The 21,786-nt window shown below is 42.5% G+C and overlaps 3 protein-coding genes across 5 annotated transcripts; 1 reads left to right on the top strand and 2 right to left on the bottom strand.

The window, feature by feature from the left end:
* The first annotated feature begins 1,879 nt into the window (after positions 1 to 1,879).
* Positions 1,880 to 6,191, top strand: LOC139833744 (uncharacterized). Of its 2 annotated transcripts, none has more exons than XM_071824089.1 (9): positions 1,880 to 1,975; positions 2,567 to 2,717; positions 3,251 to 3,460; positions 3,582 to 3,835; positions 3,939 to 4,170; positions 4,253 to 4,336; positions 4,432 to 5,420; positions 5,512 to 5,707; positions 5,809 to 6,191. In XM_071824089.1, the coding sequence occupies exons 2-9, from the start codon at positions 2,583 to 2,585 to the stop codon at positions 5,941 to 5,943; spliced, it is 2,235 nt and encodes a 744-aa protein (XP_071680190.1). In that variant the 5' UTR covers positions 1,880 to 1,975; positions 2,567 to 2,582; the 3' UTR covers positions 5,944 to 6,191. The 2 variants fall into 2 exon arrangements, with proteins under 2 accessions (XP_071680190.1, XP_071680191.1); XM_071824090.1 differs by having other exon boundaries at positions 4,435 to 5,420.
* A 337-nt stretch (positions 6,192 to 6,528) lies between these two features.
* On the bottom strand, positions 6,529 to 16,000 carry LOC127317040 (probable histone acetyltransferase HAC-like 3). 2 transcript variants are annotated; one of them, XM_051347571.2, is made up of 17 exons: positions 15,763 to 16,000; positions 14,417 to 14,584; positions 13,813 to 13,921; positions 12,845 to 13,052; positions 12,562 to 12,738; positions 11,456 to 12,408; positions 10,945 to 11,214; positions 10,586 to 10,861; positions 10,012 to 10,140; positions 9,695 to 9,895; positions 9,467 to 9,609; positions 9,097 to 9,382; positions 8,871 to 9,010; positions 8,453 to 8,531; positions 7,977 to 8,321; positions 7,143 to 7,360; positions 6,529 to 7,029 (listed from the first exon to the last, which is right to left on the bottom strand). In XM_051347571.2, the coding sequence occupies exons 2-17, from the start codon at positions 14,569 to 14,571 to the stop codon at positions 6,981 to 6,983; spliced, it is 3,738 nt and encodes a 1,245-aa protein (XP_051203531.1). In that variant the 5' UTR covers positions 14,572 to 14,584; positions 15,763 to 16,000; the 3' UTR covers positions 6,529 to 6,980. The 2 variants fall into 2 exon arrangements, with proteins under 2 accessions (XP_051203531.1, XP_051203530.1); XM_051347570.2 differs by having other exon boundaries at positions 7,143 to 7,363.
* Positions 16,001 to 17,660: 1,660 nt separating this feature from the next.
* Positions 17,661 to 19,353, bottom strand: LOC127317039 (protein MIZU-KUSSEI 1). Its single transcript, XM_051347568.2, has 2 exons — positions 18,442 to 19,353; positions 17,661 to 18,374 (listed from the first exon to the last, which is right to left on the bottom strand). The coding sequence occupies exons 1-2, from the start codon at positions 18,989 to 18,991 to the stop codon at positions 18,067 to 18,069; spliced, it is 858 nt and encodes a 285-aa protein (XP_051203528.1). The 5' UTR covers positions 18,992 to 19,353; the 3' UTR covers positions 17,661 to 18,066.
* Positions 19,354 to 21,786: the final 2,433 nt, after the last annotated feature.

Consider the following 21,786-nt stretch of genomic DNA (forward strand, 5'->3'; position numbering starts at 1 on the left):
GAACTAGAGCTGCTAGGCATGGCAGTTCTTTCCCACCAATGACGCCATCTCGGCGGCTTCCCCTCGCTATCGGTGTTCGATGGAAAAGATAGGTTGCTCATGGTCAGAGAGGAGAGGAGAGATGATGGGCGCCGGCCGGTTGGAGATCGGAACGCGCAGGCGTACGGGTCTTATTGAGCGGGGATGAATGGCCGCGCAGATATCGAAGAGGGCTGCAGTTTCTCTTCCGCGGAGTTCGCGCTCCATTCCGGTGGTTCGCACATCGATCGACGCGATTGCCACTGCGGTGGTTCCCCTTCCCGGAAACTACATCGTCCCTGTGTGCCAATAATAACTCCGTCGCGAGGTAGGCGACTGTTGGGCGTCGTTCGTGTGCCAATGACGCATTGGGCCCACCACTCCCCGCCTCACTTCTTGCTTTGTCCGGCGCAGTTTAGCTCGTGTTTGTCTGCTGGGCTTTTTAGTATGAGCCTTCCTTTGGGATACGGGAATGGATTTTATCTTAGCTGCTCCTAACGAGAGGGAAAGAAATAACATACAAAGGTGAGAAGTGAATTTTTGCACACAAGCTCATGTGCTCTCGGTTTTTAAAATAATTAAAAATTATACTTCTATGTTCTAAAAGAACATCTAATTCATTTTATGAATACATACACATGTTCTGAATTCCCGTGCGAAGTTTCAATAGAAATTGCCTTGTATTTTGAGCTAAAAAAACAAATTTGTGGCTATAGAGGGGCATATGTTTGTCATAAATTTGTTTTTATAGCTTAAAATACAACATATTTTTCTCCAAAATTTCTACCGTACCTTCAAAATGTTTATATGTATGTGCATATTTAATTTTAATTTTTTTGGAAACCAAGAAATATTATTTTCAAAACTCGGGAACACTTGTGCTCATGTGTCGAACACACTTTTCGACAAAGGTGTGACTATCTCATTTGACTGAGATCAAATTACTTGTCTATATAAAATGATGTCATCAAATCTTAGTATCAGTTTAGTTGCAACTTCTGGTCAACAGAATCATGATATTAATCGAACGGACTAAAAATATTTTATATAGACAAATGTCACTTGCAACCTCCGTGCGATCAGGAAAAAATCAGTTACGAACTCACTTGCAACTGGATAATGTCAATTTTAACAAGCTTACAAGCGGACAAATCTTAGTTGCAACCTACTTGCAACTCAACATACATATCGCAGTTGGTTGCAACTTTACAAATCTCACTTGCAATCAACTTATTACTGAAAAAAGCTCAACCAACCCATTTGCAACCTGACAATCTTAGCCGCAACGCACTTGCAATTGTATAAATCTCAGTTACAATATGCAACTGAAGAAAAATCGGTTGCAACCCACATGTAATTCGACAAGTCTCTGTTGCAATCCAATTGCAACTCGACAAATCATAGTTGCTACCCGCTTACTAGTCGACAAATCTCAGTTGCATTCCATTTGCGATTTTGAAAAATAAGTTTGCAATTCGACTAATCTAATATAAGTTGGAACCCTGTAGGTGAGGTTAGCCATACTCCTTCGAGACTGAACATGCGATGAGATTTAACTAGCTAACACCTACAGAAATTAACAATAGAAAAAAAACATCAAGCAAAAAGAAAACAAACCCAACCCATACAAATCCTCGCAGTAGCATTGGCCCATCGTTTTTTTTAGATGAGCATTGGCCCATCTTGACAAGAAGTAAATAATCCTAGAGAAAGCCCATACACGAAATTACACGTGCTATATATCGTTGTAGAAAGAAAAAACAAAAGTAGGGTGGTACGAACCTTGATGCTCCACGGCTCCAGATAATACGGTTACCAAGATGACTACGTGAGATTTTATTTATAAATCTCAAACGCCTGTTTTCTAGCAGAAACAGTTTTATCAACGGCGATTTCCTTTCCCTTCTCCCCGGCTCCTGTCCCTCTCATCTGCCCTCGGCGGTGACGTCGTCCCGAGGTGAGTTCTCTGTCTTCCTTGCGCATACCTACAGTAGCTCCAGGTGATATGTATTCTTCTCGAAAATACATATGCCGGCCGCAACCCTACGCATTGCAGTGGGTTCGTACTGTTCCTTGTTGATAGGATCGCTTCAAATCTGCTTCATCGTAGGTACTGTAGACGTTTAGGAGGGGGATATTCTGTTAGGCGCAAATTTAGGGGGAAATTCTGTTAGACGCAAATTTAGAGGAACGCATTGGAGAGAAATTTATAGGTACTTTATTTTCCGTGGCGATCGTTTCTTGTTTCAAGGCGTTGAATCATTTGTGTTCGATCAATTCGTCGAAATCTTGGCTATTTTGCTATAATCGCTCTGTCGATCTCAAAGAAGTTTGCTAGTTTCCTTGTGTACTTCTCTCAAGGAGTCGGCTACAGACCTACTGTTTTGCAACAAATGTCACCTTTTCTTTTGCGGGTACCAAATGTCACCTTTGGCCTCAGTCGAATTTGATTTTTTTTCTTCCCATATAAAAAGTAAAGGTCTTATGTGTGGCGTTGGCAGTAACAATGTCATGTGCCTAAATCAAGTTACTAATTTTGGAATTGCAGGACGAACGTTGCTGTGATGCTTACTCCGGCACCCTCGGAGTGCACTGGACTGTCGATGCCGGCCCAGGCACCGGAGGACCAGCAAATTTGGGGGGCTAAATATGGCAATGGACGAGCAGTCCCAAGAAGGATCTTCGATCTTGAGAAAGAGGTTTGCTCAATTCTGTCGCTTGTTCATGTGTGTTCCAATGTTGTTTACTGTGGTGGACTGGTGGGTCAATAGTAGCACACTAGCGCCCAAAGTTGGATTTGGTATTGCAACAGGTGCCAATGGCTTCTGCATACATCTCTACAACCCCTATGAGTAGCAAGCTATCGAAGATAAAGTTTGGTTCTGATTGTCAAATTCATGTGCTAAATTGGGTGAATAGAAAGTGTTGCCACATTATTGAACTTCTGGATGGAGTATGTTAAGTGGTGTAATTCCTAAAAAAATAATTGGAAACTGTAGAAGTATTCAGCGACATATATAGTTGCGGATTCAAAATTATTGTGTAATAGCTATATATTGCTGATTTTACTACTCCCTCCGATCCATAATAACTGTCTCTGATTTAATACAAAATTGTACTAAATAGCTACACTTAATATGGCTCAGAGGGAGTAAATATTATCTCATGTCACACTTTTGGTGTTTTATGTGCTATCACTATTAGTTATGTAATTGGATGTGTGCCTCTGCAGCTACATCAGTATGAGCACGATATGGGCTTGATCTTGATTGATAGGCAAGAGATGGCTGCCAAATATGACCAGCTCAGTCAAGTATACGCACAAAATAAGGAGATACTGAAGCGTGAACAAGCAGCGCACTTAAATGCAATATATGAATACGAGAAACGGGAAGAAAGGATTCGAAAAGCTTTATGTATTGAAAAGCAACATGTTGCCGACGTATGTTATTATTGCCTTTGTATTTACTTGTCTCCTGACTATACCTCTTATGTCAGAGCCTTATTGATGAGTTTTTGTCTATGTTTTCTATTTGTCTTTTTTCCCATGTTGGTCTGAATAGCTCGAAAAAGCACTGCATGAAATGCGTTCAGAGATAGCTGAGGTCAAGTTTGTGTCTCAGAAAAACATCAGCGGTGCTAATTCTCTTCAGGCTAACAAAGATGAAAAATCCTTGCTGATCAAGAAGAAGTTAAGTGCTGCAGATGGGAAACTTGAAGAAGCAAACCTTATGATGTCACATGCTGATAAAAAAATCAAAGACATTAAAACTCATCAACGCAGATGTGAGAAGGAAAAGCTATGCTATGAAACTGAGTATGGTGCCTCTTTAACCTAATGATTTTTCTTTACGCTTGTGCGTAAAGAAATGATCTGGCAAATATTCCTTTTTATGGCTGAAATATTCTTATATTTTCAGGTGGAAGGCACAAAAGAATCAACTTAAGGAGAAGGAGGAGTCTCTGGATGAGTGGGAGAAGAGGCTTATGGAAAGTCAGAATAGACAAGTTAGTTTTCAGAGATCCCTTAGTGGCAGGGAGGACAAGCTGACTGCGTATGACAAAACTTTGAAGATGAAACAGGAAGAATTGCTGAAAGTACAAGAGTGTGATATCAACAATAGGTTACATAACTTACATGCGTATGAAATGGTAACTTACTGAATAGAATATTGACCTACCCTATTTCCACTTTATGTTAAAACTTTCATGATTCTTCTGTACTAATTTTCAGGATATGAAGTCTAAGTATAAAACTCTGGAGGAAAAAGAGGAAATATTAGATGACTGGGAAGACAGAATCGACATGAAAGAAAAGGTAAGTGTAATGTGAGCAAGCCTTTTATGCTATTTCATTGTAAATATGCATATTTATCTTGTCTTTCTTCATTCTTGCTCCATCTGGCGGCGAAGAAGCTTAGTTATGAAAGGAAAAGAATGGAAAGTTTCCATGACAGTGAAAAAAGGAGGTTGAAGGATTTGGAACTTGAGTTGAGAGCAAAATACAAGAAGCAGATGAAGGATATTATACTTAGTGAAGAAGCTTTTATGTGTGACATAGAACAACAGAAATTGCAGAACAATGAGTTACGGGAGGGGGAACGTGCCAACAGTAAACGCAGGTTTGATCTCCACAGTCAAAATCTCCTGAACACTGAGACATCACCTCATGGAACAGGCAGGCTTATCGATTCGACTGGCCATTTTATGCTGCTGCAGAAGTGTTCGGGGCACTTCAGATCATATCCCTCCAAGAAGTCTGAACATTCATTGGAACATAAAGTATCATTTGGTGCAAGGCCTGACAACGAAGCATTGGAACATGAGGAAGATTATGAGCCTTCACGTATTTATGAAGGAGCAAATGATTCTTTTGCTTTTTCTCAGGAGACCCCATCTGATGCTAAGGCTGCGGAGAAAGAAGAACTTGAAAGAGTTTCTCTTGGCGGGCATGAATCGTTCTCATTTGGCGTCACAGACAATATTTTGAAAACCCAGTCAGGTGACACTACTAGTAGCATGGAGCTTGATGCAAATATTATCTTGAATGATGGAAATGGGAATGGGCCTGAAGGAGGTTTGCACTCGGAAACTTTGAATCAAGGAGAACGTCTACAGAACCGGGAAGGTCGATTAAGAAGTGTGAGGAGGACAAGAACTATACAGGCAGTGATCGATGCGACTAAAGCGTTAATCAGTCCGATATCTGAAGAGAAACATAGTGACCAGAAAGATTTTGCTGCTCCAAGCGCAGCAGGTATTGAGCAGCGTGTGGAGAACACTGAAGTAGTATATTCTGATGGTGATGCTTCGGGAGCGCCGCTTCGCAAGAGGCAGCAACTAGGTGGCACGGCAACGCAGGTGCCAGGAGAAAAGCATTACAACCTTAGGCACAATAGAGTGTAAGTCTTCTTCGGTTTTTTACATTTTACCTTTTGTCTAGAAGATTTAGTGCTGCGGGTGGCTGTTTATGCTTATCATGTTTTACTACAGTGTAAGTGCTGCAACCTCATCCAAGACGAGATCCGGCGAAGCGAGAGCTCCCAAGGTGGGAAGCAAACGGAAGACAGAAGAAAGCAGTAGTGATGATGCAAAAGGAGCTTCAACTTGTGGGGTGCCTTCCGCTCTGCTATCAACCGAGTTAGGCGAAGCGGCCAAAGCGCACGAGTCTTCCCATATGAATCTGCCGGTAAGATCAGTGCTCTATGGTTGCACTTCCTCCTGGCCTGCTGGCCACTTTGGTTTCACTGTTTCTGGGAGTGTACTAACTGGAATCTCTCCTTTGATCAGGCTGAAGCCCAGGAAGTCTGCACTGAAGAGAGTGATGGGGATGGCTGCACTGAAGAGAGTGATGGGGATGACGAAGAGCCTCCGACGGGAAACGATTCGTTCAGGAGATGGCTGTGGATTTTCCTCACCACTTGAGACAAGTGCTTGAGCGGCATCGGCGTGACCATCTGCCATTTCACCTCAGCTTTACGATTTTTGTAGTTGTAGCCGTGCTGCACCGGTGTGTCATCTTTTGTAATCCTGGAGAATAGTCTGCAGGAGTGGCTGATGCCGCTCACTCAAACTAGGCTCGAGTACAATAGTTTTTTTCTGCCATGTTGAAGAGTACGACCATATGTATTTAGTATAAGATAACTTCTCCGCAATAAATGAATGTCATATAGCGACGCCACAACCTATCATAGATTGTTTACAGAAGCTGTTTGAAACAAAGAACAGCACAAAAGAAAAAGAAGTAGGCGCATCCGGTTTCTTTTTCAGCATGTAACTGCAGCAGAATAGATGTCAAAAATTTGCGCAGATCCAACACCTGGACCACGTACCGTTAATGTTTAGCCTGCTGCTCTTTCCAAAATAAAAATGAACAGCAGATTTTAGAATGGCTCCTTCATGGTTAATAAGTAACAAAGGTAAGCGCGAACTGGCGTCCTCAAAATTCTACAACTGCAAGTACAAATTCAAGAAGTGAAAAAAAAAAAATGGCAGCTGGCACAAAGGTGGTAACATGGGACTGGATATACACATTCATTGAATTTGGATCCGGCCACAGTACAGCAACAACTGGACAAAATTGTGCCCTCGTTCAGTTCAATCAGGAAAAAAAGGAAAGGAAGAAAATTCTCTATCATTTGACCTTGCTATGGTTTACAAGGAAACTATACAGGTATGTATGTACCAGGACTACATGTGTCAGACTGTCTGTGAGCTTCCGCTGGTGTTTCCTCTCGATGCATCCATGTGAAAAACAGCAGCCTGGCAACCCAAATAAATGAAGTTGAGCCACCCCGTCAGTCTGCCATCTTGGTGCAACTTCAAGGAAAACCAGCGAAACAATTAACTCTGCTGCTCGTCATTTTATTTACACTGTATATGACGGCCATCAACTTATTGCATTTTCATCAATAAATCTTCTGGAGAGACAAGAACTAAACAGGAAGCTAATTTCGGACCCGCTAGCAATCTACAGCACAAGCTCCGGTACCCATGAATACCTTTATATCCCTAAAATAAAATATAAGAAAACATCAGCAAGCCAAAGAAAAGAGATATATTCAGTAATGCAAATATGCATTTGGAGATAGAAGATGCATACTGCAGATGAGCCATGAATTTACCTGCATCTGGGAACTGAGCAGTCCGCGTGGTCACAATGTTTTGAATGGGTGAGCAGAAGTTTCCACATGAAGATACACTTCCGGCAACCTCCTTGGTTGCGGATATCACATCGTGCACCATGAAAAAACAACTTCTTCATCATAATACACAGTTTGAAAGTGCAATTATGCGGATCGTAGAAGCATTTTGATGCATGCACCAGACCATCGAGGTAGTCCTGCTTTGGAAACAGGAAGTTCATTAGTATGAAACAACAGAAAATCCTATCAATTTACCAGGCGATAATTAAAAATAAACTGATTAAAAAGTGGAGAATCACAAAGAATGCAAATGTAGAATGATTTTCAAAGTTCACTCTGCTTATTAAGCTGGATATGCTTAAAGTAACGGAAAAAATACCTGAACAAACTAAAATAAACACCTCCAGCACTTGAAACCATGAAATAGCAAATTTAAAATTTCACATGACATCTCTTTGTTCAAGAAGAAATCAAGTGGGAAATTTTAAGAAAGATAAAAATCTATGGTGTGATGCACAAAAGGCTTACCTATGCCAAAAAAAAATCAAGTTTCAAACAATTCAAAAGCTGAAAGAGATATTCTACCTGAACTAGGGAAAGGAACAAAACATAGGACTCCAGTTACAAAATTACGATTTGTTTTGCATTGTGGTGGATTGTGATAATCCTGTTTGTCTAACCTGGTTTTGTTGATTTGACTGTTTGTTAAGTCATCTTTTCCTACTTAGTTACTATATTTTTCACAGCAGATTATAGAATAAATTCAGCACAACAATTCAGCAAGTTGAACCGCAAACTGGGACTTAAGGATACCTGTAGAGTGTAGTTTGGCACTAGGTGACGACTGTCTGTCTGTTTAAGTTCATGAATATGCAAATTTGCACCTCCTTGTTTATAGCATGAATCGCAAAATTTGCAGCCAATACAAACAAGGCACCTCCATGCCAAGCATTGATCCATGGTACGATGACAAGCAGAACAAGCTGAATCATGTAGATGATAAAGAATCATCATTGTTGAGTGTTTTGCCCGTCGGAGTGTATCAAACTGGTATTGATTATCTTGACAGTGCTTCAAGAAATCTACTCTGCTGTCAAAATACTTGCTTTCCATTGTTGGATCTCCATCATCAGTCTCTGGAAGAGGTTCTTCCTCTATCTGTAAAACAGTCAAGTTACTCTGGTCAGTACAAATTTTATCATACATCATATTATAGCAGCATACACATTGTGCTTGCTCTATTCCGCTAATAAATGAACTAAAAGTATAGCAGAGTTTTATAGCAGTACTCTGAGAAATGCATGCTTTTGTTTTGTTGTAGCCGGATGCCTGTCCTTTTGTGGAGCGGTTAGCTCATCTGCATGACATCTGCAAGACCATTAACAAAAACATCATCAGTAAGTGTGCTTTGTCAATAATATGGGTGGTTTACTGATGAACATAAGCTAAATTAAAAAAAAAAAAACAGGGGGCATGTAAGGCCACTTTGCAATTCAAGTGACAGATATTAAAAAAGTAGGAAGCTGATAGTTGCAAGGGTCTAGGTGCTGGATGATAATAGATGTGTGCAGTTAGATAACTTTCTATAAGAACGGATATTCCCACTGGTACTATTTTACCAAGTTCTATTTGGTCACCATAATACATATAAGGCGCCAGATTCTGTAAGTTCGAAATAAAACAATAGTGATCATAAAAAATACTTACTGGTCACAAAGATGGAAGTTTTTGCAGGAGGTACAAACCCAACTTTTACCGGACACAATAGGTTGGTGGCAATGCTTGCAAAACTGCTGAAGACAAAGCATAATAAAGTCTTCTTTCATTGTTCGCATCTTTTCACCAAGCTGCCAACAATGGAAATATATGGTATCAGTACCGACATTATACTGATAGGTGGATTAGAACATGGTTTAAATTTAAAGAAACTAACCTTGTGTGCTAGTAAGATATCCTCAAGGTCTCCTTTCCTGTCATCACGTTTGGCAACCCGTAGGAGCCTTCCTACTTGTGTCTCTTTCTTCTGTGAGGTCTTTTCATCTTTCTTCTCAAGGAGTCTCTCCGCTTCCCCAGGCCAGAAGTCGTTTTCACAGTATGGCAAGCATGCTGCTGAGATATTGGCCTTGCATTCACTGATAGGCTGAAGGAAGAAGTCGTAGAGCGTATTGCGCTCCACAACCACACCCTCCTTAACAGCCTTCTTGACCAAGTTTTGGTACCTAAGAAGATTCATGAGAAAACACAATGAAGACCCATAAACAAATAATTAGGCAAAAACATAAATATCATGTTTAAGTACAGACCAGCTCCGAAGTTTGTCAGACTTTGGCATTTTCTGTGACGTGGGATGACAATACAAAACATAATCATCACGTTTTGTAGATGGGCAAGCCCATATGGAGCAGCTTACAAATCCGTGCTTCTTGCAGTAGTCCAAATAGCTAATCTATAAGAGAAAAAGATATCGGAAGAATGAGTCCAACATGAAACCCCAAATGTTAAGTGTCAATTGAGTATTTGCATTCTCGTACCAAAATTTCATGGTACACGAAGGTACGGAGAGCTTCCCCACTTGCAGATTTGATTTCAGGCCTGAAGTACTTGACAGAATCGATATATGCAAGATATACATGCCTTCGATTCGGTAATGGGCTATCAGAACCATACTCTTGCACATACATTGCGAATAGACAAACATCCACACCTTCATTCTTTTGAAACAAGAGAATAGCCTGCATAAACAAAAGGCAGAAAAAGTTAGCCCTCATTCTGTACTAAATATAGCTGAAAATGTTATTAACATGGACACTATGAAAAAAAAAAGTCAAATAAACCATCATCCAATCACCTTTGATTTGTACGGGAACTCCCCAGGATATATTCCTTCTTTAAAAAAATCCCGAAAACGTGGTTGGACTTGAAGTATTCTCGCTGCTGAAGAAACCACTCTAACAGTAAGACCTTCAACTCCAGGTACCTAAGAATTGGAGCACAAAACACAAAATTACAATAATTGACTCCATAGCTGACATATTTTAACAAAAGAATATCCTGAAATATAATAGGTGTTGCCCCGTTGTACATATATTCGAACACAAGGATAAATGACCTAATCGGATCAAATATCAAATAGAAGAACATAAATGCTAATGCCAAGTATAATCCTGTAGTGAATAACTAACTCAGCAGTATGAGATTGCAATATCATGCTGAAATACTAAGCAACAGTACAAGATTAAAACACAAGAGCTACTGTGTAAGTTCAACCAAACATGGTTCAGAAAGAGCAAGTAGCACTTGGAAAATAATGACTTAAAAAAGGGAGGCCTACAGTTAGCTTTATGGTCAACAATTGCAGACAGCTCATGGGACTTCCTCTTTGTGTGGTACAAGATGATCATAAAGGGTAAAAAAACAAGTACCTCTTTGAGGCCTTTTCCTGAAGCCCTTGCCCTCTGCAGCCGCTCGTGCTCAAGCCGAGCTGAAAGTCTTTGCTCAATATGATCACTCAGTTTAGTTCTTGGTAACTCCAGTGCTCCTAGAACAGTAGATGACTCCAGCAAATTTATATCTCCACTATCCTTCTCCTTCAATAAACATTTGGCACAAGTATATTCTGCCGCCTCCTCCACAACCTTAGGGTTAAAAAGAGCGCATATTTGATGCTGCCAAGCTTTGCATTTATCGCACGCGACCCACTGAAATGACAGAAGTGAAGCATAAGATGAGAAATTTGTACATAAATAAGAATTATTAGAGAGATACAAGAAAAGCACGTTACCCATTCAGGCTCAGCATCTGTTTCTGCATAATTGAATCTCTTCTGATATTTACTTTTCCCACCAGAAAGATGGTGACATTTGCAACATATTGAAGCCTTATCATTCCCATCTTCCACATGAACGTAATACGATCCGGTCGAATTTATTATTTTAAAACAGAGAGCACAAAATCGTGGGGGAGGTTCAAAAAGAAGCCTCTCCATCCCACATAAATTGCATGTATTTTGGTCGGGCAAGCCTGACTGGAGTTCTTCCATTGTCACCTTGCTCTGAAAAAAAATAAAGCAAATTGTCACAAGGGATAGAGCTAATAGCTTAAATAACTTAATATTCTGCACAATACAGTGAATCCACTTGCCATGATAAAAAAAAACTAACACTTTCTTGAGCCTGGATCACGTGGAAGTGCATAATAACTACTTCACTTTGCGTATTACTCAGTGACATAGGATAGTTGATATTACAAAATATAAAGTAAAACCAATGAGATCCAAAGGGTTCTGGACTCACCGGACAAGTATCATGGTTCAAACTTCTCATGTGATCTCTAAGTTCATCAGCAGTTAAAGCATGAAGTATTGAAGCCCCGCTTTTCTTCATTGCACTTATGCTGGCTCCTATTGATGTTTCATCCACCGATTTAAGCTTAGAGTCCTTCATCTCAATGTCACCATTTACATCACACAGTTCTTCTGCTTGTACAGCAGTCTCTGGTAATATAACACTGTCCATGCTATGTAGATCTCCATTGATCAGTCCAGGTACAGCATTGCTGTCCACTAATGAACAGCCAGAGGGTGATTTTGTAGGTAACTCTGTGGTCTCAGACTGTACTGTTTCAGAAGAGACAATTTCAACGGCAGCTGGCTGTTGTTCCTTTGAAAACTCTACTTTAGCGGCATGGACAGGACTGGGAAAATTAACCTTCAAACGTTTTGTCGGACGTTGCTTGCCAGAAGATTCATCTGAAATAGGTGAAGTTGGCTTTGATACAGTGCTCTTTGATGTCTGCCCAGCTCTCTCCATTCTCTCTTTAACAGAACCACAATAACCAGAGTCAGCCATGTAGCGGCATTGCTTATGACTGAATTTTGTGTTTAAGTTAGAGCATTTCTCTCTGCTGGAACCTTGGCAGCTCGATGCCTGGCTAGAAATTTCATTCACTTGCATCTGTCCAGCAAGTCCGCACTCTCCTTTCATGTTCTGGCGCATTTTAGATTGTTCGTAGAGATAAGACAAGTCGTCGCCCCAAGCTGTGATATTTGACTGATCTGATTGCTCTATTGGGTGACTACATGTATACAACTCTTCATCACGTTCTCTGTATTGCAGCAATGGTGGTAGTTGGCCAGAGGAATATTGTTTGTCATTTTTAGAATTTGCGGACCGGTCACACACTGCAGGCAAAGAACTGGAACTACCAGAGGTCGACGGTTGTGGACTATCAACTTGATGAACATCGCCTGCGAAATTTTGGTCATAATGTTTACAAAAACAACATCATCAAAGCCTTTTTCCCAAGCAAGTTGGGGTAGGCTTAGGTCCTAATATTTATATGATGCAATATAGCTTAAAGTCAGATTCATACATAAGTCAAGGTAACTAAAATAAATTACCTTGGAAATTTATCTTTGTATGGAAAGTATGCACTCCACCACTGGAATCCCCAGCAAGAGAGGAACTGCATTTTGGCAGTGTTGACATAGATGGAGAAGCCGTGGTCTCTGCTAAGCTTTCAGCTGATGAATGGGCAACGTTTGCAGGAAAGTTATGGTGGTCATTTGGTGCAAATCCTGCCAAAATCAACCAAACATAAAAAATCCAAAGTTGTACTGTAAGGATAAAGTAGGAAACCATTATCTTGAGTTCGTTACTAAGCCTGAGGATAAAACACATTACCTGATATGTCACTTGCAGGCAGGGACAGATTAATAGAACCAGGAAGAGCTCTGCCCTGCTGTATACTTGAATCTGTTTCTTCTTTCACAGGCTGTTCTGAGTAGTATGTGGGTAACACTGCTGAAGAAGCCCGAGAATATCTAATGTTGCCATGATTGAGAACAGCATTCAACCTAACTTCTACAGTTTCGAAATCCATGTACTGGATCTGAGAAAATAACTTAGTGTTAGAAAGTCATTCAAAATTAAAATGATCGAAATCCATGAGTATATATAACATCGGCTAACAGAAACAGTAACATGCAAGTTAAACAAAAAAAACATGCAATAATAGCTTAAACTTTTACAATCAATTTATGTTCAGTGGAACATAAAGCTAAGATCTAAAGATGGTGAAATACTACTATAAGAGAGCAGAAATAACTAAATAAAGCACCACAGGCTACAGTACTACACTCCTTTGCTTCATAGACCAAGGAAACAAGGAATGTATGAAGTTGATGACAGATGACGGTGCATAACACTATTAAATGACATGGTAAAACAGCTTAACCTATTCATGAGTATAGTCAATGGAGATACTCCCTCCGTTCCTAGATATACGCCATATAGTTTTTGGCACTAAAATTACAGAACGTACATTGAGAGAAAATTACACCATGTTTGGGCGGGATTAAACCTAGGCAATTGATGTGAGCTAATAGAGGACTCTGCATGAGATAAGGAAACGTAATCAAATCCCTAAAAATATTGTCCATATAAGTGGTGATATGCAATACACCTTATATTCTGGATTTTTTTTCTCAGAAAAATATATGGCATATATCTAGGAACGGAGGGAGTATTACATTAATTAAATCCTTGATTCCCTCAATAGACATAAATTTTGGAACAGAGACTCCTGAGTCCAGCAGAGATTATAATGAAACAAAGGGAAGATTATATTTGCAACAAGAAGCAACACCAACCTGTGATTCAGCATCCTTATAAAACTGCTCATCAATATGTTTTGAAATTGCCACAAGATAATGTTGCTGGAAGTTACAGAACTCCTCCCTTGCTTTCAGGTAGTTAACACTGGAGAGGAAAAGAAATCAGGATGTACTGTAGAACCCGGAAATATCGATGATACATATAGTTACCAAAGAAAGAACCAGTCCTTTTTCAAGCACTCTAACAGTCCAAATTATCAAATACGCATGGGTATCCAAGAATTAAGCACAGCAACGGTAGTGTCATACATAGTGTGTGAATATATTTGCCACGAACATATATGGATTGAATCCAACAGTACACAGGACTTGCAGTTTATTTTGTCCAAATCTTATAGCGTCTCAGCCTACGATTGAAATGGTGATATTAAATTCAAAAGGACCTACGCATATTTCAATCATTCTCAAGAACTACAGAACGATGTGGCCTACAAGAACATGAACAATGACATAATCCTCAACATGCGATAAACATGGAGAGTACTACATGCAGTAACACAGCTACACCTGGAATGTAACCATCGCTGGATAGTAGCGACCTAGCATTGCTGTTGATAATAACGGTGGTTTGAAAACTTACATTTTATTTTGAATCATGGAACGAACTGGAGAAGTGTCTGAATCCATATTGTCCAGCTGAAGAATCCGCGCTGCAGCCTGTGCATAAGGTTTCCGGGTAGGAAAGGCACTCGGTGCATACTGCTGCTGGACCCCTCGCAGGCTTAGTGCCATCATCCTTGTAGGTCACCTGAAATCCCCGGATTTATGCCAGTAACAGTTTGATCAGCATCTACAACCACCCAGTATAACAGCCAGGGACAAATGGTAAAAAAAAAAAAGAAACAAGAGAAGACACGCAACTGACGTAAAGCGGCATTCAGAAAAATCATGCTTGCAAGCGAAAGCTCAATTCTGCCAAGTAAAACTTAAAGCTGAACTTCCCGTTGCATTTTGCTGTGTCAGGTTTCGACATAGCTACCATTGGGCTGACCATAAAACAATGCATGGCACAGGATAATGAAAACACTGATCTGGCGACAGAATAGCATTTAACAAGCAATATAGTACATTGTAATTCCAGTGACATTGTACACGGCATGCTGCCGCAAGACGACAATAGCAAGACCAGATGACCCCTACATTGCCTCTCTACACATTCCAATGTGGCCAATGGATAAATAAATGCAATTGCACAATTATTATGAATTAAGAGTAGCATACAGTTAAGCATGCATTAGTAATACAGCTCAACCCTGCAATCTGTAGCAACCACCAACAGCACACAGTAAAAAGTAAATACTACCCAGTATAATACCCAGGGACAGATAGTGAAAAAGAAACAAGAAAAGACACGCAACTGACGTAAAGCGGCATTCAGAAAAATCATGCTTGCAAGTGAAAGCTCAATTCTGCCAAGTAAAACTTAAAGCTGAACTTCCCCGTTGCATTTTACCGCGTCAGGTTTCGACATAGCTACCATTGTGCTGATGACAAGACAATGCATCGCACAGGATAATGAAAACACTAGTCTGACAACAGAATAGCATTTAAAAAGCAATACATTGTAATTCCAGTGACATTGTACACGGCAGGTTGCCGCAGGACAGCCAATAGCAAGACCAGATGACCCCTACATTGCCTCTCTACACATTCCAATGTCACCAATGGATAAATAAATGCAATTGCACAATTATTATGAATTAACAGGAGCACACAGTTAAGCATGCAATTGATAATACAGCTCAACCCTGCAATCTGTAGCGGCCATCAACAATACACACACTAAAAAGTAAATACTACCATACGTACACGACGATGCAGGCACGATGTAACAACGCACGCACAGCAGAAAAAAAAAAAGTAACCCTACAGATGCCGTACGGGGGCAGGACTCCCCGCGAGATCGGATCGGGGTTGCATGCGTACCTAGGGTTCCCCGGCGGAAGGACGGCCGGGGATGCGTCAGGGATCGTGATGAGGTCGAGGGAGCCGACGCTGGGGGCCGGGTCTCGCCGGCGGCGGCGGCGGGCTAGGGCTAGGGTTAGGGTTTGGAGTTGTTGACGGGGACGAGGAGGAGAGTGGAAGCGGAAAAAAATAATCGGCGCGGCCCAGACCGGGACGTGGACGGCCCAGGCTCGATTTGGATTAGGATCCGGATGTTTGTTGATTGTTTGGGCGTAGGGTAGCGCAGGAGGGCTGGCTGGGTGTATATTTGAGGAGAGAGTCCAGCTGCTCCAGGAAACGTTTGGGAATCTCGTGGGGTTTTCCGGTTCACAGGCTAACTGGGCTTTTCTCAGTATGGCCCAACTCCTGCTGGGTCCTGGCCCTTAGGATCAAAAGAATCAAAGGAACCCGAGGAATGTTTATAAAATGTAATTCAAAAATATCTGAGGGTATGAATAGAAAATATTTGAAAATAAATGAAAACTATAGGAACAGCTGTTTGGATAGAACAAGAAAAACACGAGAAACTTGCTTCAATCCTAAGAAAATGAGTTCAACAGAAAGAGTGGATGTCGAATAGGAATAGATCCTTAGAAACATGAACAGGTCCATTTAATTATATGATATCAAATGGGCTTCCATAGAAAAAATCCTAGAGATTGAAATGTCTTATCGAAACTCACTTTTGATCTCGGTGCACATATGCTCCTGCCCGGCAGATACTTTTTTAAAATGTTAAAAAATTGTGAACAAAAAGAATAGCTCATACATCTCGACAATCTATTTTCCATGCCAAGTTTTGCGAAAAAAACGAATTTTTTTGTGTCCTATGTAAAAAAGATATAAACAAATGACTCGTGAAAAACTTGTTTTAGCACAAAATTTTATCTTTCTACACTGTCAGAGAAAAAATGTCGTTTTTTCGTGCGACTCTGCGAGCATATAGAATGTCGTGTACACCACGTGAAAAGAAGGTGGTGGGTTGTTAGGCATGTTATGTTGGTTCTATGGCTCTGGTTAGTTCTAGGCAAAAGCCATTGTCGTTGTAAGTTATCACCCGCGACTCCGCGAGGACATAATCTTTGTCATTCCCACTTCTTAGAGGCATCATCATGGAGCCCTTCACCTTTGCCACTTGAGTCTCGTACTGTTCGACTGAAAAATCAAATTTAGCCTTGACGTGATTGTGCGACAACAACGCTCTCGTCGCTTCCTCCATGGATATGTCGCCTTGGAAGGGTGGTCTATCGGCATATGGAAATGGTTTGTGCTATCGTGCAATTTTATCGGCCCCTTGGTTTGGACATGGGTGGGTTCTTTGTGAAGCAAAAGGGGTAGCTCCAAAAATCATCGACATATTGTAGGGTGTCGACTCTAATGCTTGGGTGGAAGATCACTCGGTTCGAGTGGCGACAAAAAAAAACACTATCGTGTCATAGGGTGTTAGACCAGGTCGTTTCAATTGTAGGGGGGAAGTCATATGTGCTCATGAAAAGAGATAGAAATTCCAATGTGGCCTAATTGATATTGGAAACCTTTGTATGCCCTCGCTGGTATTGGAGATTTTGGACGAAAAAATTGTGAGCATCATTGTGTGGGTCTAAGGTTGATCATAGTGGGGAGTAACTTAGACTAGTAACATGACATATATGTTACTAGTCTAAATTACTACCTTCATAATAGGTATTGATCTATATGTGGTTTCATGCATTATGTTATTTGTTACGGTGTAGACTCATCTTCTCTTGGAGTGTACGATGTTAGCGTAACATAACTAATTATAATGATGCTATGGCATTAAGCCTCACCTTCACATAACAGGTGTCGTCACAAGGAGCACTAAGTTAAAATGAATCCCAATACATCTCACTAAATAAACATAGGCTAAATAAGGGTGTGACATTATTGTAAGTACATGAACAAACCACCGGTTCTTTCACATAACCAAGAACTAAACTCACATAAAACCAACAACCCATGCATGATGCATGCATAGAGCAGCATGATGGACCCGGAAAAAAATCCTATGAGACCGGGTCTATTACCCAGCATGATAGACCCACCCCGATGGCTGACACCTGGCAGTCTATTACCCAGCTAGTTAGATTGAAAAATCGGGATTAGCAGATGGAAACAAAGGCTGAAAAATCGGGATTGAAATTAATGGGGATTTACGTGCATGAAGATTCGGATAAGCCAGGTGTCATCCATCAGGGTGGGTCTATCATGCTGGGGTATTAGACCCGGTCTCATAGGATTTTTTTCCGATGGACCCTGCAGTGGTAATTAGACTCTGAGGAGATAGATGCTGAGCTCGGGCCCGCCGTTGCCGTCGGGGTTTATCATGTAGAAGGCCTCCGAGTCCCTGGATCCCACCACCCTCTCGAACCTGGCCCTCATGTACATGAGGTCGCCCTCGCCGGCGCCGCCGTCCGGGACGACTCCCGCGCCGACGGAGACGTTCTCGACGGCCCGCAGCACCCGCCACTCCTCCGCGCCGCACTCCCGCCGCGCCGCGTAGCCGCACTTGCGCCCGTTGCAGTACGCCCGCCACGTCGGCTCCTCCACCAGCGCCGTCCGCCGCCGCTCGGCTCCTGGATGGCATGCATGTTATATAATGATGATCGAGTACTCGAGTAGGCATGATGCTAGCTAGGGTACCTATGTGTGGAGGCGTCTTCTTCTCGCACTCGAGGGCGATGCGGACGAGGCCGGAGGACATCTCCCGGACGAGCGCGCCGGTGGAGTAGGCGCCCAGCTCCACCATGAGCGCGGGCGGCGCGCGCGGGTCCGTCTGCAGGGCGAGGTGCACGCGGCCGCGGCGCCGGCCGAAGATCGTGCCGGTGACGCTCGACCCCATGGGCCTGCGCCCGCGCCGGCGGCGCGCGCGCGCCACCACGGCTAGCACCGCCGACCGGAGCCTTGCCAGCGCCGCCTCCCGGCGCTTCCTCGCCGGCTCCGGGGTCATTCCTCCCGCGGCGGATGGAGTGGAGACGGCGAAGCCGGCGCCCTCCTCCAGCTCCACCTCATCGTCGACGTTGTCCGGACGTTCTTCCTGCGCGGCGAGCGGCCCTTGGCGTGGCGCCTTGCTGGCGCCGCGCTTCCTGAGCAGCCACGGGATGCCGCCGCCGCCGCTCGCGGTGGGGCCGTTCTTGGATGCCGGGAGCGGCGAGGCGGCCGATGCTGCACCTGCACGGAGGGTTCTCTCCATGACGATCGACCTCAGAATATCAGCACAGCCTCGTGCATATCTCTAGCCTTGGAGATGGCAATATATCAAGCGAGCAAAGCTCTCTCGCGCGCGCAGTCGCGGCAGAGAAGAAAGAAAGACGGAGAGAGTGGCAGCTTTGGTGGTAGAAGAATTTCGTCGGCTTTAGACGCGCGCGCGGGCTGCGCTTTTGGCGGACTGCGTAGACTTGGCAGGGGGCACATACACGGCGGAGCGAAAGACTGGCGAGAGGGGGTGGTGGGCAGGGCGGGCGCACCTACGCGTACCGAACTGGAAAACGATGGAGGAAGGAGGAGGCCGCCATGATTGCAACAGCTGCGGATTTTAGCTGTTTCCCCTCGCGTCGCTCTCGTGGGGAGGCGGGGGAGACAGGGCATCGGGAGGCGGAAACGAGTGACGTGCATATGACACTGACATGGTGAGACATGGTGCTATCAGAACAGCGATGCGACCGGTGCTTTTTAGCAGAATGCAGCGTGGCATTCCCTGCAGGCCCAAGATTTGCAGGATACCGGCGAAAGATGAATTGCAGGCCCCGTGCATATGCCAGTGTCCACGAGTTTCAGATACACGAACGAGATCCATTTGCCTTTTTTTTAACTTATCAAGATCCATTGGTGGTAGTTTTTGAAGAATCTAACTCTTCTAGTGAAACTAATGTCTCATCTGATCCGGTCTCATAGAAACTAGTATTTCAAAATCTGATCTATGGGTTTGGCGCCAACCATGATTGAGCCGAAGCAGTGGCGAACCTAGGAAAAGAAACATTTGAGTAGGGGGCAGCTGCCTCCTTGCACTGCCAACACACTAGATCGCCCATGAGCTGAAGTTGTGCAGGGCGGCGCCAAGGATTTTTCATCGCCAAAGCAAGGTTGGTGGGCCCGAACCCATGGGGCCATTATGTGTCGAAAATCACTGGCGCCGATATGGCGATATGTACAACTTCGGCTCCATCTTCGTTAACGTAGGACACAGGGTCGGATTCTGAAATAGTTTCATCGGGGATTCAAAATGAGACATTAGTTTTGCTCGTGCGTCAATTTGGCTCGCGGGCTTAGTGGAGCCTTTTATTTTTAACATTTAAAAATAAGAAAAAAAATATGTGCATATAGGCAATAGTATATACTCCTTCGGTTTATAATACTTGTCGTTGAATCACACTGTTTCTCGACACATTTTCATTGTCTCTATTCCTTCTTTCAGCGACAAGTATTATGAGGGAGTACTTTAAGTGTGTAAAGCCTCAGTCTAAAATATGGTGTATCATACTCTACATTAAAAGGACAAATTTCTATATTTTCAATAACAGTGCACCTTTAAATAAAGTCAAGTTTGTCATTTTTGTGTAGGCAGGAGTACAGCGTATCTCAAATTCAGATAGATAACTTCATTTGGAGTCTGGTCTCCGTTTATGGTGCGGCTCAGGATATTTTTAAGGCGGACTTTTTACGTGAGCTTGTGAATCTTGCAAAGGACGATCCATACCCTATTCTCATAGGGGGTGATTTTAATTTGCTTAGATTCCGCCATGAGAAAAATAAAGGCCCCTTCAATAGCCATTGGCCTTTCTTGTTTAATGTTGTCATCAATAGCTTAGACTTGAGAGAGGTGGAGATGGTAGGCTGACAGTACACATGGACTAACAGTTTACCTGACTCAACATACGAGAAACTAGATCGCGTGCTGATGGACACCAGTTGGGAGGATAAATACCCGATGGTATCAGTGCCCGCTCTAGAACGTATTGAAAAACTATCGGACCATGCTCCCATACTTTTAACTACTGGTTTAACAAGACCGCTGTCTAACAAACCATTTAAGTTTGAACTTGGATGATTAGTGGGAAGGTTTTCACGACATGGTTAAAAATGTATGGAAAAGACCAGTATATGCCAACAATCCGGTTCTAAGGGGGAATAAAAAGATGTGAGCAGTTCGCAAACACCTTTTTGAATGGGCGAGTCATACAGCTAGTATTCTTAAAAAGGAGAAGCTTCCCTTATCAACTATCATTGATGAGTTAGAAGCGCTTGCTGAAGTGAGACCACTTACGAGCATTGAATTGGAATTGAAAATTCAATCTAATACTCAAATAGTGGGTCTTCTTCGGGAAGAAGACTTGAAATGGTACCAGCGTTCTAAAGCCTGATTCATTCTGAAAGGGGATTCAAATACGAGATATTTTCATGGGATTGCCAATGGCCGTCATAGCAAAAAGTGTATTCAATCCCTGGTACAAGATGAGGGTCTAATTGAAGGCCATGAACAACTCAAATCCTACATTACTAATTATTACAAGAGCTTATTTGGTCCTCCTAAAGAGAGTTCTTTCTCTCTCGATGAGTCCCAGATAGCAGATATACCCCAAGTGTTCCAAGAGGAGAACGATCTTTTAACGGCCCCTTACTTGGGGAAGGAGGTTAAAAAAGCGGTTTTCCAAATGGAACACAACAAAGCCCCGGATCCAGATGGTTTCCCTGCTGAATTTTATCAAACTTTCTGGGATACCATTAAAGAGGATCTTCTAGAAATGTTCAGTGTTTTACACGCTGGACAGCTAGAATTATTCCGTCTAAATTTTGGTGAGGTTATCTTGTTACCCAAAGTTAAAGAGGCAAAAAGGATCCAACAATATAGACCCATCTGCCTCTTAAACGTAAGTTTCAAGATTTTCACAAAAGTGGACACCATTAGACTGAATTCAATGACTGATCATGTGGTCAGACCGTCTCAAACCGCCTTCATGCAAGGACATAATATCCTAGATGGGGTTGTGG

This window comes from Lolium perenne, chromosome 7, assembly GCF_019359855.2.
Source record: "Lolium perenne isolate Kyuss_39 chromosome 7, Kyuss_2.0, whole genome shotgun sequence".
NCBI classification, from domain to species: Eukaryota; Viridiplantae; Streptophyta; class Magnoliopsida; order Poales; family Poaceae; genus Lolium; species Lolium perenne.

Excerpts from the sequence above, each read along its gene's own strand:
- LOC127317040 (XM_051347570.2), bottom strand. The coding sequence starts at position 14,571 with ATGATGGCACTAAGCCTGCGAGGGGTCCAGCAGCAGTATGCACCGAGT. Across the intron at positions 10,862-10,944 it reads CAGATGCTGAGCCTGAATGG|TGGGTCGCGTGCGATAAATG; the intron begins GTAACGTGCTTT and ends CTGTCATTTCAG. Across the intron at positions 7,364-7,976 it reads TGCCAAACTACACTCTACAG|CAGGACTACCTCGATGGTCT; the intron begins GTATCCTTAAGT and ends CTGTTTCCAAAG.
- LOC139833744 (XM_071824089.1), top strand. The coding sequence starts at position 2,583 with ATGCTTACTCCGGCACCCTCGGAGTGCACTGGACTGTCGATGCCGGCC. Across the intron at positions 3,461-3,581 it reads AAAAGCAACATGTTGCCGAC|CTCGAAAAAGCACTGCATGA; the intron begins GTATGTTATTAT and ends TGGTCTGAATAG. Across the intron at positions 5,421-5,511 it reads AACCTTAGGCACAATAGAGT|TGTAAGTGCTGCAACCTCAT; the intron begins GTAAGTCTTCTT and ends GTTTTACTACAG.
- LOC127317039 (XM_051347568.2), bottom strand. The coding sequence starts at position 18,991 with ATGGAGAGAACCCTCCGTGCAGGTGCAGCATCGGCCGCCTCGCCGCTC. Across the intron at positions 18,375-18,441 it reads GAAGACGCCTCCACACATAG|GAGCCGAGCGGCGGCGGACG; the intron begins GTACCCTAGCTA and ends CATGCCATCCAG.